General features: G+C 48.0%; 1 protein-coding gene across 1 annotated transcript in view; it reads left to right on the top strand.

Annotated features, from left to right (window-relative positions):
• The window catches only part of sgsm3 (small G protein signaling modulator 3), a 116650-nt gene extending 112584 nt beyond the window's left edge, over positions 1-4066 (top strand). Inside the window, exons 24-25 of the mRNA XM_072271829.1 lie at positions 2072-2132; positions 2525-4066. Coding sequence (XP_072127930.1) covers positions 2072-2132; positions 2525-2608 — 145 coding nt within the window. The 3' untranslated portion in view covers positions 2609-4066. The remainder of the gene's footprint in view (positions 1-2071; positions 2133-2524) is intronic.
• The last annotated feature ends 13106 nt before the right edge of the window (positions 4067-17172 follow it).

Here is a 17172-nt window from a genome sequence, read left to right as displayed (position 1 = left end):
ACACATTCCCATCTGTTCTGTCCATCCAATCACACACATTCCCTCTGTTCTCTCCATCCAATCACACACATTCCCATCTGTTCTGTCCATCCAATCACACACATTCCCTCTGTTCTCTCCATCCTATCACACACATTCCCTCTGTTCTGTCCATCCAATCACACACATTCCCTCTGTTCTCTCCATCCAATCACACACATTCCCATCTGTTCTGTCCATCCAATCACACACATTCCCTCTGTTCTCTCCATCCAATCACACACATTCCCATCTGTTCTGTCCATCCAATCACACACATTCCCTCTGTTCTGTCCATCCAATCACACACATTCTCTCTGTTCTCTCCATCCAATCACACACATTCCCTCTGTTCTCTCCATCCTATCACACACATTCCCTCTGTTCTCTCCATCCTATCACACACATTCCCTCTGTTCTCTCCATCCTATCACACACATTTCCATCTGTTCTCTCCATCCTATCACACACATTCCCTCTGTTCTCTCCATCCTATCACACACATTCCCTCTGTTCTCTCCATCCTATCACACGCATTCCCTCTGTTCTCTCCATCCTATCACACGCATTCCCTCTGTTCTCTCCATCCTATCACACGCATTCCCTCTGTTCTGTCCATCCTATCACATGCATTCCCTCTGTTCTCTCCATCCTATCACACACATTCCCTCTGTTCTCTCCATCCTATCACAAACATTCCCTCTGTTCTGTCCATCCAATCACACACATCCCCTCTGTTCTCTCCATCCTATCACACACATTCCCTCTGTTCTGTCCATCCAATCACACACATTCCCTCTGTTCTCTCCATCCAATCACACACATTCCCATCTGTTCTGTCCATCCAATCACACACATTCCCTCTGTTCTCTCCATCCTATCACACACATTCCCTCTGTTCTGTCCATCCAATCACACACATTCCCTCTGTTCTCTCCATCCTATCACACACATTCCCATCTGTTCTCTCCATCCTATCACACACATTCCCTCTGTTCTCTCCATCCTATCACACGCATTCCCTCTGTTCTCTCCATCCTATCACACGCATTCCCTCTGTTCTCTCCATCCTATCACACGCATTCCCTCTGTTCTGTCCATCCTATCACACGCATTCCCTCTGTTCTGTCCATCCTATCACACGCATTCCCTCTGTTCTGTCCATCCTATCACACGCATTCCCTCTGTTCTGTCCATCCTATCACACACATTCCCATCTGTTCTCTCCATCCTATCACATGCATTCCCTCTGTTCTCTCCATCCTATCACACACATTCCCTCTGTTCTCTCTATCCTATCACAAATATTCCATCTTCTCCATGCTCCCCCTTCTAGCTGAAAACATGCTTCATCTCTCACTCTGATGAAAGCCACCAACTTGAAACATCTCCCCAGATACCACTCTGACCTGTTGAGTAACTCCGACATTGTCTCCAGTTACTCCAGGGTGTTCCACTGTGAATTGTAAACCATCATTCAAACAGATTTTATTGTTTTCTGCCCTTGACTACAGACTTTGAGTATTTTTAAATAATTTTCTTTATTTATTTAGAGATACAGGGCTAAACAGCCCCTCCTACTGCCCAGCAACCCACCCATTTAATCCTACCTTATCACAGGATAATTTACAATGACCAATTAGCTTACTAACCGGTACATGTTTGGACTGGGGGAAGAAACCCACACGGTCACTGGGAGAACGTACAAACTCTTAACAGACAACGGTGGGAAGGAGAAGAGCTCCATGAATATCCTCAGTAGTTGAGTTGCCACATTCCACTGAGTAGGGAATCCCAAGGTTTCATAACCCTCTGTACGAGGAATTGCCTCTATCTTTTTACTCTCCCGGCCCACTCCCTTCAACTTTTGTTCGCACAACTCACCTTCACACCTCTGGTCGGGTTTGCATTGAAGAATACCTGAAGTTAATTAATCAACCACTTACTGTCCAGGTTCTGCCCTCTCCACTGTCTACAGGATACAGGTCTGCTTAATCTGCAGGACTAAGATATCACACATTCGCTGAGTAGCTTTTCTTCCTCTGTCTTGCAGAGTGTTGTCCAGGTTTGCCTTCAGCCTTTCACAGGACTGGGAGCTCCCTGTCAAGAAAGAGGTAAAGGAGGATTTAATAATGAACACTGATTTATATTGGCCATTAGAGGTGTGTGTGTTTGTGTGGTGTGTGCATGTGTGTGTGTCTGTGGCAGAGCAAGCTGTGTGGTGTGAGAGAGATTATGTGCTCTGTGTGTGTGTGTGTGTGTGTGTGTGTGTAGAGAAGGGGTTGGGAAGTTTATGAGAGTATATGGAGGGAGTGCTTGTGGTGCCAGGTATGGACGGTGAGTGTGTGTATGTGTGGCACGTTGATCATTATCTCTCAGTGGGACTGATGTCTGAGCCATACACGGGAGCTGAGTGTTGTCACTGAGCAGACCCCCAGCTCCATCTCACCAGACACTCCATTCTGAACAGAACAGTTTTCACCTGAACTATTTCTTTGTTCATCAGGAGAAAGAGAAAAAGCCTCTGAAGGATGGAGTCCAGGACATGCTGGTGAAGCACCACCTCTTCAGCTGGGACATTGATGGTTAACTAGCCACAGACAATCGCACTCCAAACCCACACTCGCGGTTGGCACTACAGGTGTCTGTGTACATAGCAACCACCAGCTTTGTATGCACACATCCTAAAGGGAAGGAGACAGTCACCTCGACAAGGAATGTTGCATCATTATGATTCTTAAAACTCTTGGGAACTAATATTCTGTTCTTTTCCTTGCTGTCTGTAAAATAAGTTCAGTTACACAGCATCCTTACATAATTCTCATTGGTGGCAATTGGTAACTTGGTTTCACCTGGGTCGATTGACCTGCACTGTAATCTTTCCCCGTTCCTGTTCCCTTCCCTGCTGGGGGGGCACTTTGTGCATCAGATCAGAGCCGGGATTTCCGCCTGTTACCGCGGAGCTTGGCTCGAGGTGTTATTGTGCCAGGGGTAAGGAAGTGACAAGCAGAGCAGATACAGCACGTCGGTGCGGAGGTGAGCGGGTTTGAAAAGGCTTTGGGACACAATAAACACTTTACAAGATCACTGAGGCGAGGAAGCAAAACATAATACTCTGCGCCCTCAAGCAAAAGTCACCAGCTGGCTTCTACCAAGCCCTGAGTGTTGTTACTGGAAGCCTTCATGAGGAAGCCAGCCCACAGCGAAGGACGCACCTTATCAGTCAGTCCTCTGCAGTAGCTGTGTATGTACAGCTAATAAAGATAAAATTCCAGCAGCCTGCATGGTTAGAATGCTTGGAATCCAACACAAACTGTTCAGTTCCAACAAATAGAACCCATGCATAGTATCCAAGCAGTCCCATAGCATACGGGATAACACTGGGACCCAGGGGAATTACGTGAGACATTTTAAACAGGCTTGTTTAAGCCCGTTGAGTCCCTGATTAAACAGTTTTCAGAAGTCAGGACGGCTGGGACCTCTGTTGCAGGTGATGCCTGTGCCTAGGGAATCGTCTTTTCACTGTTACCCCTCAGTTCTAGTGCACCCCTTCTCCAAGTCTCTGGAGTTTGGACTCTATCCTGGTGCCTTTGGTGGCTTGTTCAGTGTGGGAATGTGAGTCCCGTAGCACTGACAGCATGCCTGCTCACGGCTCTCTCCTCGACACCCCACCTGAAGCCGGTCAACGTCAGCAGCCAGGGCCGGTGCAGAACGCTGAAGCAACTGCTGAGGTTGTCAAGTGGCTCAAAAACTACTCATCAAAATTGTACCCTTCTCCAGCACATGGAGAGCAGACAGGAGGCGAGTATTATCCCAACTGGAAGGGAACTTCCTTCGGATTTTAACTTGAGGATTGTATTGCAGTGCAGGTGTGTGGGAAATCAGATCTTAGAGATTAGTCCACAGTTTGAGTCTGATGATAGCAGGTTTTAATTTATTCCTTGTCCTCCCTGATTTTTATTTGATCATTACCCAGTCTGTATGTAAAAACTTTATATCATGTGAGCTATTTGTATATAAGTAATAAAGGAACCCTGGTTTACTGGCAGAGTGCATCAATTCATGTCCCCTTGTGGCAGTGGCTTTCTGACCTGTTGGCTCGGGGAGCATTTGGAGCACACTTGATCTCAGCTGGTTACCGATGGGGTGAGGGACAAGGTTGGAGCTTAACCCTGGAGTTGAAGCTGTTTCAACTGATCTAAGGGACATTGGCAAGTGCAGGAGAAACGGGTAGGAACCAGCCTGGGTCACTATAGGAACGGCCAACTGAGCCACCAAGGGGATTTGGCTTTTCCTGCTGAAATCACCAGGTTTAGAAGTGTGGCCCTCAAACTCTTTTAATTCAACAAGAATCACCAGCTGCTACAAAGCCTGTGGAAGGGGCTGAATGACCTGCTTCGCTGATGAAACTGTCATGTCCGTGATCGGACTGAGGATGCGGATGCTGCCTTGCGTTTAATTGCCTGATGTGTTCTATGTGTCTTCATGTAGCGTCAGCCTCAAACTATCCAAGGCACCCACACTCCCACCACTCAACCCCACCAAGGTGAGTGAAAGAAACGTGTGTCTCATTTGACTTTAACGTTATCCTAAGATTAGTTGTTGAGGTGAGTGACGTTCACAGTGATATTCTCCCAGGCAAGAAGCTTTTAGCTGGAGCTCACAGTTCTGGGTGAGGGGGGCCCAATTGTATGTACTTAATATTCATTGAAGGGTAATTTCAGCTGACTGGCCTAATACTGTTTGGATGTGTGAAAAGGAAGTGGGAGAAATCACAGCACGACTTTATCACCGCAGCCTCAGAGAATGGACTTTGATGTGTAAGGAGCTCGTGTCTATGGGAACTTCTCACCGCAGGCATTTGGTCGGATAGTGTGGCATCGATCCCAGTCAGGTCACTAAGTATTCTCACCCTTTCTATAGCTCAAGTACTGTAATGGAGTCTACAGCATAGAAAACAGACCGTTTGGCCTAACTGCTCTTTGCCAGCCAAGATACCCATCTAAGCCAGTCCCAACTGCCTGCATGTGGTCCATATCCCTATAAATCAGGGGTTCCCAACCTGGGCTCCATGGAATAGTAGAGGTCAATGGCATCAAAATGTTGGGAACCTCTGCTTTAAATCTTTCCTATCCATGTATCTGTCCAAGTGCCTTTTAAATACTGTTAATGCACCTGCCTCAACCAAGCTTGTTCCGTATGCTAGGTACTCTCTGGGTGAAAAAGTTGCCCCTCGGGTTCCTATTAGGCCTTTCCCTCTGCAGGAAAAGGGATTGGATTGTGATTTTTAAGAGGCTCAGTCCCATGTGTCACCCGGCTTGCAGTATGTAGGAATTCTGAAACACTCCTTGCCGTCACAATGACTACCTCTGCAGGAGCTGCCGCTAGTTTGGATGCTGCAGTGTGAGTGACCACTAAAGACATTGCAGTACATCTGCAAGGCTGGGGGTGGCAAGCTTATCAGGTTGTTGGAGGTGGTCACCCTGTGGCTCAAGGAAAGGGTGCCCTCCAGACAAAGGGAGCAAGGCTGACAAACAGGGAAACCTCAGGATGCATCTCATCAAGGCCATATCTCCAGGCTAGAAAAAGGTGGGAGTGAATGTGTCTCTCTTGAGTCCAGTCAGTGCCACCATCACATCACAGTGGGTGGCTCAGCTACTGGAGTGTAACGGCAGTGGTGGTCAGAGCTTTACACAGTGAGGAGGATGGACAAACAAGGTGTGAATCGAGGATGGTGCGTTACCTCCCTGGTGTCGGGGCCCAGGACATCATAGAACAGTTGCAGGACATTTGAGTTTATTGCTCTACTATTGTTGTCACATGTACCAAGTCACGGTGAATAGCCTGATCTTCATTCAGATCAATTCATTACACAATGCGTTGAGGTTGGTTGGCATCCGTCTCTCTGGAAGGACAATCGGTGATGATCATCATCACAAGCCCGGCAAGAAGGTATGGAGATCCTGAGATGCCCAGTTGTGAAGATCCTCCTCTCAGCCTCACCAGTGTAGTCCGAAGGAAAGCTTATGAAGCAATACGTTTGGCACCAGCTTGGCTGCAGGAACTGCCGGAAGGATGTTCAATGACGTCCAGCTGCCTTAGGGGCTCCACTCCAGATTTTCTGTCTGGGTTTACTCCCGTAGCCTTCGTCTCTCCCGAGGCTGCCCACAAGGCAGCATGAGCACCACACACTGGTGGGCCTGCATGCTACGTGTGCAGGGGCCAGACCTTCTCCCCGTCCCTTGTAGTTCAGCCTGAGTCCAAAAGGAGTGCAGTTATTGTAATACCCACGAGAAACTGCAAGGATGTTTTGTAAGGTGTACTGCTGAGGTTTTATCAGGCACTGGTGTGACCTCACTTGGAGTAAAGTGAGCAGTTTGGGGGCCCTGATTTAAAAAAGGATATGCTGACATTGGTAAGGGTTCAGGGAGGTTCATGAGAATGATCTGGGAATGAAAGGCTTATCGTATGAGGAGCAATTGATGGCTCTGGGCCTTAGATTCGTGCTGCAGAATCTCATCACTGTGTGGACTCTGACCTCCTCGTTTAAAACAGATAGAGAGCTTAGTGACATGATGTCAATGTCAACAAAAGGCCTGGTCATTGACTTCACAAACGGAGACGGTGCACACACTCCTGTTTACATCAATGGTGTCGAGGTTGAGAACTTCACGTTCCTAGGAATGAACATCACCAATAAGCCTGTCTTGGTTAAAGTTGAAGTCACGGCTGAGAAAGGTCACCAATGTCTCTACTTCCTGAAGAAGTTTGCCATGGCCCCAGCGAACCTTGGCAATTTTTATCATTGCATGATGAAAAATACACTATCTGGATGCATAACAACACACACACACAATGCTGGAGGAACTCAGCAGGGAAGGCAGTATCTATGGAAAGAGTACAGTCGACATTTCAGGCCAAGACCCTTCACCAAATGATGCCATGCTGGTAGAGGTAAGGAACAAAGAGGGGGCCACTCAAATGACTTGTGTTATATTACAGGTTTCTCAATAGTCAGGAGGAAACAGAGAAGCAAATCACAGGAATATATAATTTCAGGTACCTTAGTGTGAAAGGTTCTTAGGAAATGTGTGGGTGTTTTTATGAAGTCTTTTCACAAGAGCTTTTGAAGCTGGTTTGGTTTGTTGACAGTCCTACAAGAAGGGGGTGTCCTGGACCTAACCTTAGGGAATGAAGCTAGGTAAGTGATTGAACTGTCAGTGGGAGAGCATTTCAAAGATCCTGACCATTACTCTCTACATTTCAAGGTGGTTATAGGGATGGATAAGATGGACCAGAGGTGGAGGTCCTAATTTTGGAGTAGGAAGACCAATTTTAATATCAAAAAAAAAAAACACTGGGAGAAGCTACTTGTAGGAGGTCTACCTTTCATGGTGGGAATTAATTATGATAATATAATGAGAGTTCAGGGCCAGTAATTCTTGAAGAGTGAAAGATAAGGCCAGGTTCAAGGAAATCAGAAGCTGGATGAAGAAAAATAAGCCAATAGCAAGTACAGAACTTTGAAATGGGAGGCCATTCCAGAGCATGGAATATGTAGGAAATAGGGTAACCATATAACAATTACAGCACAGAAACAGGCCATCTCGGCCCTTCTAGTCCGTGCCGAACTCTTACTCTCAGCTAGTCCCACCGACCTGCACTCAGCCTATAACCCTCCATTCCTTTCCTGTCCATATAGCTATCCAATTTAACTTTAAATGACAACATCAAACCTGCCTCAACCACTTCTGTCAGAAGCTCGTTCCACACAGTTACCACTCTCTGAGTAAAGAATAAAGAAAGTAGGGCAAATGAGAGGCATGAAATATTGGAGGATGTGGTTAATGAAAATTTCAAATCAGTTTATTAGTATGTTAAGGGCAAGAATGAACTAAGGGAAGAGTAGGGACCAAAGAGTAGCCAGAAGATGTGGGTAGGATTTTAAAATGTCTTCTCATCTCCATTCTCCAAGGAGAAGGATGTCAGATGTGGATAATTCAGGGAAGATGATGTAGTGAACGTTGAGAACATGTTATATGAACAGGAGGAAGTGGGCTTACATCAAAATAAATCACCAGGACTGAATGAGCTGTATAGAGGGAGGCCTGCAGTGGGGCCTGATAGAGATGACTAAATCTTCACTGGCCACAAGTAAGGTGCAAGACAACTGCAGAAAAGCAAATGCACTTTTATTCGAGGAGGAAGACAGGATTTGCCAGGAAACTATACCCAGTCAGTCTAACGTAAAATGTTCCAGTGGACAAAGTTAATTTCTGCCTGAAACAGCAGGAATTAATCTAAGATAGTCCACATGGCTTTGTTAAAGGGATATCCTGCCTGATTAACTTGATAATTTTTTTCTGAAGAAGTAACTAATTGTATTGGTGAGGACATGTGTTTGATGTATTCTACACAGACTGTTAATCCCTGCACAATTGGCCAACATAATCATGGCTGATACTCTGAATACTGTCTTCCTGCTCTCTCCCCCCTTACTCTTTGATGCCTTTTGTGTCTGGAAATCTACTTCCTTTTGTGGTAGTGAACTCCACTGGGTTACCACCCTATGAGAGAAGAAATGTGTCCTCACCTCGGTCTAACTGACTTCTAAAGGTCTACCCTGTATCCTGAACCCTCTGTTCCTCCTCCCCACCATTCCAAACCCCTTGACCCAGGGGAAACGTTTTCTCCCATTCCAGCCAGAGGTACCCAATGAGAACTCACTTCATTCCTCTAAACTTCAGCTAGTAGAGGCCTTGTTGTCCCAATTTCCATATAAAACTAATCCCACCATCTCAGGACTGTCCTGTAATGTAACATAACATCCTTACTCCAGCACTCAAAGTTTCATGCAATGAAAGCCAATGTATCATTTTTCCTCTTATATCTCTATACTTGCTACAAGCCGGAATACAAAGACTCCCTGGCCCCTTGATACGTAACGTTTGCCCCTCCATCCCCAGTTAAATAGCTGCCTTCAGCTTTCCCCACCAAAATGGTCAAGCTTGCATTTGTCCACATTAGGCTACATCTGCTCTGCATTTCCACTCCTCCCTTCATTCATTATGAGCCAAGTCGTATGATGTGGGCAGTCACGGTCTTTCCATGATCATGATTGTTCTTGGCAATTATTTTTACAGAAGTGGTTTGCCATTGCCTTTTTCTGGGCAGTGTCTTTACAAGACGGGTGACCCCAGCCATTATCAATACTCTTCAGAGAATTGTCTGCCTGGCATCAGTGGTTGCATAACCAGGACTTGTGATGTGCACCGGCTGCTCATACGACCATCCACCACCTGCTCCCATGGCTTCACATGACCCTGATCCGGGGGCGGGGGGGCGGTGGGGGTGCTAGCCAGCTGCTACACCTTGCCTAAGGGTGACCTGCAGACTAGCGGAGAGAAGGAGCACCTTACACCTCCTCTCGCAGAGACCTATCTCCACCCCACCACTTATGCACTCCTTCAGTTTGTCTAAATCACCCTGAAGCCTCTTCCCATCCTCCTCACAATCTCACAATCCCTCAGAGATTGTTGTTGGCAGATTTGGAAGTGGTATATTTCCTTGTCGAAATAGTGCTGGTGCCCAAGCATCGATCCCTGCAGTTCCTGTGTACCACAAAACATCTATTTAATACTACTCCCGGTTTCCCGTACATCAGACAATTTTCAGTTCCTGCCAATATATTACCCTCACTCCGTGCGCTTTAATTTCGCTAACCTCTTCTGTGGGAGTTTATCAGTGGCCTTCTGAAACCTTAATTGCACCATAATCCATTTCAGCTCTTGTTCCTGTTCCCCTACACTTTCCCCTCTGTCCTGCAGATTCTTCCCTTTCAGGTACTCCATCTAGCCTGTTTTCAAACACTGCAGTTGAAATCTGTCCCCACTTCCCCCTCCAGTGCCATTACCACGACCATTCACCGCATGCCCTTGTTTCGTTTTCCAGTTCTGTCCCCATCCTTTGTGTCCTTGGATCTCATCCCCTCCATAGGTTCTCCCTGTTTACACACTCCACAAGGGCGTCAGATCTCTTCCCGACCAGCCCGATCCCAGCCTCTCCACACCAGGCACCAGTCCCTCATCCCTGGGAGTACAATGGTAAATCCCTTCTGCACCCTCTCCCAAAACTTCACAGCCTGAAAATACAAGTGGACGCATGCTCCATTGTGACTGAGCCTGTGTCACGCAAATGCTCGCCATCGCACTCGTAATCTTTTCCTCAAAATCCCCGTCACTGTCAGTACAAGAACCACATACGCATTCTGTATCTCCCCGATCTTGTGGCCTCAGAGATTATCCCGCCTCTTCTCGATCTTCTTAGCGAGACACACCTCCTCATTATACCAGCCGCCCCATGGGCTGTACCCTCACAGCGGCTGTTGCGGTCCTGACTGCTCACCCCGTCCCTGGACCGTGTCAATACTTAAAAACACCAAAACATCTGCAAAGCAACACACACAAAATAAGTGGAGGAGCAACACCTTATATTCCACCAACCTGATGAAATAAATATCGATTTCTCGTTCCTGTAAAAAGAAATTCCCTCCTTCCCCTCTTCTTCTATTCCCCACTCCGGCCTCTCACCTGCCTATCACCTCCCCCTGGGCCCCCTCCTCCTTCTCTTTCTCCTGTGGTCCACTCTCCACTCCTGTCAGATTCCTTCCTCTCCAGCCCTTTACCTTCCCCACCCACCTGGTTTCACCTCTCACCTTCTGGCTACCCTCCTTCCCCAAACCCCCACACCCCATATTTTCATTCTGGCGTCTTCCCCTTCCTCTCCCGTCCTGAAGAAGGGTCTCGGCCCGAGACGCTGACTGTTTATTCATTTCCATAGATCCTGCCTGACCCGCTGAGTTCCTCCAGCATTTTGTGGGTGTTGCTTTGAATATCTAGAAGTTGTGCCCTTTAATCAGTGTCCAAGCCATAAATACCCACGGAGGGAACGCAGTGATGATTCCAGTAACAATCCCCAGACAGCTTATCTGTATCTTTTCCCTCCATCTGAAAACCATCCTCTGTGCCTGATCTGTTCAGTTGTTTTCTTTCTCTCTCTCTCTCTCTCTCTCTCTCTCTCTCTCTCTCTCTCTCTCTCTCTCTCTCTCTCTCTCTCTCTGTCCCCCCACCGCCACCCCACCCCGACCCCGCCTTAACCTCTTTAATCCGCAGGATTCGGTCTGTTATCTGGCACTGTATCAAACTTTCATTGGAAGTCCATGTAAACCACATCACAGACCCTCAGTGATTCCAGTGGTAACTTCAAAAACCCGTTGTCAGACAGAATTTGCCTCGAACAAACCCACGCCTGCTCTCTCTAGTCAATCCATGCTTATTGGCTTCTGTTTCTGATCCTTGTTTCTAGAACTCTCTCTCTCCCTCTGGTTAAAGTGACCGGTCTGCCATTACTGGGTGTCAGTCTACATCCTTTGACTAAGACGGGGTGTTTTCTTCGGAGCCTGGAGGTGATGGTGATGAAGTATAATCAGGTTACAGTATAAGGGACATATAGAACTGTGAAAAGTCTCAGGCACGTATGTATAACCAGAATGCACAGTACTATATTTGTCAACTCGGAGCGGAGAGCGAGTTTGCGGGGGCTAAGCAGGTGCTACACCTTGCCCAAGGGTGACCTGCAGGTGAGTGGACGGAAGGAGCGCCCTACACCTCCTTTGGTAGAGACGTATCTCCATCTCCCCAGATGGGGATCTGAGGGGGGAAGATTTTACCATTTAGACAGACACAAATAGGCAAGGGACAGACCTAATGTGGGCAAAAAGGGACAGCATGGATGGGTTGAAGGGCTGTACTATTCTGAATGATGCAGTTTACCCAACCTTGAGATCCACCGTGTAGGGCTGGATCGTTGCTAGGGTCTTTGTGCTTTCGGCCTCCATGTATCAGCTGCAGATGGTGGGTGGTCCCACATGATGCTGGAAGAACTCAGCAGGTCAGGCAGCATCTGTGGAAAGGAATAAACAATCGACGTTCCAAGTCGGGACGTTTCCCTCCGTCGATGCGACCTTTGTGGTTCCGAGTTTCCAACATCCGCAGCTTTTTCTGTACCCTTCCTCTGCTCCCTGCGCACGGAATCCCTACCCCCCTCCGCTCTCCCACAGGTGAACCTACTGGAGGAATAAGTACCTTGGGAAGGTCCCAGACTAGTCATTCTACACCAACAGCCACTGACTTCACTCGTGTACCCGTGGAGGCTGAATGTTCACGGCTGACGTGCTCCAGGAGGCGACTGCTTGCGGGCAGAGAGAGGGGTTAGAGACAAGAATACAGGAGGCCTGGGTGCATCGTGCTCCCAAACTGAGCTCGGGAGGGGCAGTCGGGGAAGGAGTGACAGAGGGAGGCAGGGAGGCATCTGGGAAGACCACAGAACCGGCTCGGCTGCAGGCGGCAGAAGGCAGAAGGAGACCAAGTCCGACAGCGACGCTTAAGAGGCGTCAGCAGCAAGAGGAATGGACAGACACAAACGTCCGGGATGTCACGGAACAGCTGCGGGACATTTTAAAGCATGAGGAGGTCAAGATCCACATTGGCAAAAAGAGAATAAGATCTCTCAGGGCTAAAATGGCGAGTACGAGAGGGAATAACTTTAAGGTGATTGGAGGAAAGTATAGGAGGGATTTTTTTTTCACAGTGGCGAGTGTGTGGAACTTGCTGTCATGTGTGGTGGTGAAGGCAGAGACTCAGATACATGGATGAAGGAAAAATGGAGGGTTATGTCGGAGGGAAGGATTAGATTGATTTTAAAGTACGTTTAAAGGTCAGCCGAAGGGCCTGCGCTGTGCTGTAATTTTTTTCTCTCTGTTCTACGTTCTGTAACACGAATTTAGGGAGCTTGCTCACAGGTTAAAGAGAAGAACGTCCAAGGTTGCAATCTGTAGATTGCTTCTGTTCCCTGGAATAGGGCCAGGGGAGTGTGTGGCCAAAGGGACGGCGTGGGCTGGAGAGGTTTGGAACTCTGGATCACCGGGACTGCTTCTGGGGAAGGGGGCTTCTGCACAGGAGGATGGGCTGCATCTGAACTGGGGCGGGCCCAACGTGCTTGCAGGGGGCTTTGCAGCTGGGAGAGTTTTTAAACGAATCTGTCAGGGGAATGGGAACCAAGTGAGAGGGATATGTAGAGTCACGTAGAGAAGGAAATCCGTGTGCCCCGAGTCACGCTAACCGCAATGCTATGGTGGCGGGGTTGAAAGTTCAATCTGTAGAAAAGAATAATGGTAAACCGGACGTGGTTGTCACGTCTCGAATTGGGAGAAGGCTGATTTCAATATGTACGGCAGAACCCGGCCAGCGTAGACTGGGAGTAGCTACCTGCAGGAGGGTCTCTATCGAACCAACAGGAATCATTCAGAAGTGAAATAACGAGGGTTCAGTGCCAACATGTCCCCGTAAGGGTAAAAGGGGCAAACAGTAAGTTCAAGTAATCGTAAGGGGGGGGGGGGGGGTAGCGCAACGGTCTATAGACCCAGCGACCCGGGTTCAATTTCTGCCAATCTCCTGTAAAGTGTTTGCAGGTTTCCTAACAAATCCAGTTAATCAGGTAAATTGGGGAGTTGCTGGGCGGCACGGCTCGAAGGTCTCAATCCAGATCTAGATAAAGAAGCAAGAACTGAAAACACTTCCAATGCGGGAGGAGCTCAGCAGATCAGGAGGGGAGTAAACAGTCGGCATTTCCGGGCGAGCCCCTTTTTATCAGAACGGGAAAAGAAGTAGGTAGAAGTCAGATTTTAAACATCCTGGAGGATGAAAATAAATACACAAAGTATTTAGCAACATACTGAAGTCAAGAGGTATAATTGGCGAAAGATTATAGTCATTGGGGCAACCCTTGCAGAGACAGAGAACGTATGTGAGGTGTTAAACAGACACTCGTCCTCTGTCACAGCAAGAGAAAATCTGTAGATGCTGGAAATCCGAGCAACGCACACAAAATGCTGGAGGAACTCAGCAGGCCAGGTAGCTTCTATAGGAAAAAAAAATGTACAGTAGTAATTTTGGGTCGAGACCCTTCCCCGGTCCTGCTGAAGGGTCTCAGCCCGTAACGTCGACTGTACTTTTTTCTATAGATGCTGCCTGGCCTGCTGAGTTCCTCCAGCATTTTGTGTGTGTTGCTTGTCCTCCGTACTCACTGAGGACTTGGAGAATTTAATGGGAGGGGGAGTGGTGAAATTCCACAATTTGCTACCGTTAAAAACAAGGAGGTATTGGTTGCCTTCAAGGGCTTAAGAGTTGGAGAAATCCCCAGGAGCTGACCTGATCAGATGTGCCCCAGGCTCCTTTGGAAAGCAAAGGAGGAGATGGCTGGCTCTGTGGCAGATAGTTTTTAGAATCTTTGATGATCACAGACAAGGTGCCAAATGACCAGATTGTGTTGCCTTTATCCAGGATGGGCAGTGAGGAAAAGGCAGATAATTACAATCTCTTGAGGCTAATGTCAATGCTAGAGAAATTATTGGGGAAAAAATCTGAAGGACAGATTTAACCTGCACTTAGAAAGGCAGCAATTTATCAAAGATAACCAGATGAACCTGTGGCTGAGGTACTGGTGCAGGGGCAGGGGTTCAGGTTCTTTGCCCATCGGGATTTCTTCAGGGGTAGAGGTGACCTGTATGGGAGGGACGGTGTGTACTCAAACCAGACAGGAACCAATATCCTGGCAAGGAAATTTGTTAATACTGTTTGAGAGTGTTCAAAGTAGGTTGGCATGCATCTGGGACACTGAGCAGGAGAAGAGGGCCTCCACTCGTCAGGGTCGACCATGGATATGGTCTCCCGGCCGTCGACAGGGCAGAGTGGAAAACAATGCAGCAGGCTCCCCCTCTCCACACAGCTGATGAATCAAAAGGAACAGTGGAGACCGATACGGTTTGACACCGGTGGCGACGCAGGAGTTGCCAGTCAGCGTTGAACTCAACGTCGGACTGTCTGAGGGACTCCAGCTCCAGGTTTTCCCTCGGGGTTTACTCCCGAAGCCTTCCCCATGAGTGGGTTTGGCCGCAAGGAAGCGGGGGTTTGAGATCAGAGTTTTCCCTCACCTAGATGAGCTGTCAACCACGGCTGACGTGCCCCGTCTGCCTGCAGTGACTGGTTTTAAGGCCTTTGCACATTCTCCCATCAGTAGAAACGGTTCTGCCGGGCTTAGTGGCTAAGCCACACGTGAAGGCCGGGAGCTGGAACTGGTTGTTAGAGGCTATTTGAGGTGCACACCATTGGGAGCATTTAATAGGTAGTGGGAGCTTGTCCCCATTACCAACTCTGGCCTTAACAACCATAAGGAACCTGAGGAGAAGTAAGACAAGGGTCAAAGCAGCAGCCAGCGAGAGAGCAAGTTTCATAATCAGGATAGCCAGGGACAAGGTGAGCGCTGGGAAAGGAATACACATTAAACTCCATTTATTTCAGTGCATGAGTTTTAACAGGTACGGCCGATTAACTCAGAGTATGGATTGGCTTTGAGGACTGGGATACTATAGCCATGACAGAAATGTGACCAAGGGAAGGGCAGGACTGTCAGCTCAGTACTCCAGGAATCAGACGCTACAGGCATGACAGAGATACAGGAAGTGAGGATGGCTAACGCCTTTTTGATAAGAGAACTCACAACAGCCTTTGGCCCAGCATTTAAATCGTCCAAACATCAGGTCGTTCCTCACTCCAAGACCCTTGCCATTGGTTATTTGTGTGAACGATTGCAAAAGGCTCGATCAGCAAGTTTACCATGCCACAAAGTTAGAAGGAACTGTTTGTAGTGAAGAATTTCAGATTACAGTGGAATCTTAATCAGTTAGGGAAGTGGGCTGAGGGGTGGGCGACCGATTTCTGTATAGGTACTGTGAGTTGATGGCATGTTGGAAGCTTAAAACAGCGTAAGACCCTCAAAATATACTGTAACAGAGGGACCAGGTTCATTGAAATGCACAGGCAGATAACGTCTTTTAGTAGTATACCGGCCTTCATCAGTCAGGGCACTGAATACAGGCATTGGGAATTGTGTTGCAGTTGTATAAGTTATGGAAAGGCCACACTTGGTGTACTATAAAGATGAGAAATTCACAGATACCAGAACACACAAAATGCTGGAGGAACTCAGCAGGCCAGGCAGCATCTATGGAAGTGAATAAACAGTTGACATTTCAGGCCGAGGCCCTTCTTCGGGACTGTATGTGCAGTTTTAGATTAGTTTTATTAGATAACGTGGTGCTCTGTAACAACAACCAGCACAGTCCAAATATGCACCGGGGGCAGCCCGCAAGTGTCGCCAAGCTTCTGACGCCAGCATAGCACGCCCACAACTTACTAACCCCTACGAATCCGGATGGTTTCAGAATGTGGAAGGAAACCGGAGCACCCGGAGGAAACTCAAGCAGCCATGGGGAGAACGTACAAACTCTTTACAGATGAGAGAAGGAACTGAAGCCTGATCACTAGCGCTTGTGAAGCGTTATGCCAGCCCTTGTGCCACCAGGCCGCCCAGTGTTTTGTTAAAGGGAAGACGTGGTTAAATTAGAAAGAGTGTAGAAAAGATTTACGAGGATGTTGCCGGGGCTTGAGGGCTGGAGTTAGAGGGAGAATCTAACCGGGTTAGGCCTTTATTTCTTGGAGCAGAGGAGAATAGGATGCGGAATTGTGTAAGACCATGAGAGGCCATAGATAAGGTGGATGGTAACAGTCTTTTCCCAGGGTCGGTGAGGCCACATTCGCAAGGGCCTCGGCCCAAAACGTCGCCTGCTTGTTCATTTCCATGGACACCCTGAAACGAAGAAGAGATATACCAGGATGTCCCTCGGATGGAGTGAGTGGTCAGTGATGAGAAGAGACTTGGTCTAGGTGTGTTTTCCTTGAAGCGGAGGAGGCCCAGAGGGTGCCTGACAGAGGCATACAAAACTCCGAGGGGAATTCATATTCGCAGGAAAGTACACGTATGTAAAAACAGAGGGCCGCCTGAGGGGATCTGGGGAGGTAGATTTTGCCCTGAGGGGTTGTTGGAATCTTTGTGTGGGTGGAGGAGGCTGAGAGATGCCGTCTGAAATTGGATTTCACGTGGACAGCCCCTCGGGTGGGTGAAGGTATTGTTTCTCTCAGTGTGTCCGCACCGACACACCGGGATGCACAGGGTTCGAGTGCCTGAGGTGACCGAGTG

This window comes from Mobula birostris, chromosome 11 (assembly GCF_030028105.1).
Source record: "Mobula birostris isolate sMobBir1 chromosome 11, sMobBir1.hap1, whole genome shotgun sequence".
NCBI classification, from domain to species: domain Eukaryota; kingdom Metazoa; phylum Chordata; class Chondrichthyes; order Myliobatiformes; family Myliobatidae; genus Mobula; species Mobula birostris.
The sequence above is the reverse complement of the archived record's forward strand: the minus strand, read 5'-3'. Positions and strand labels throughout refer to the sequence as shown.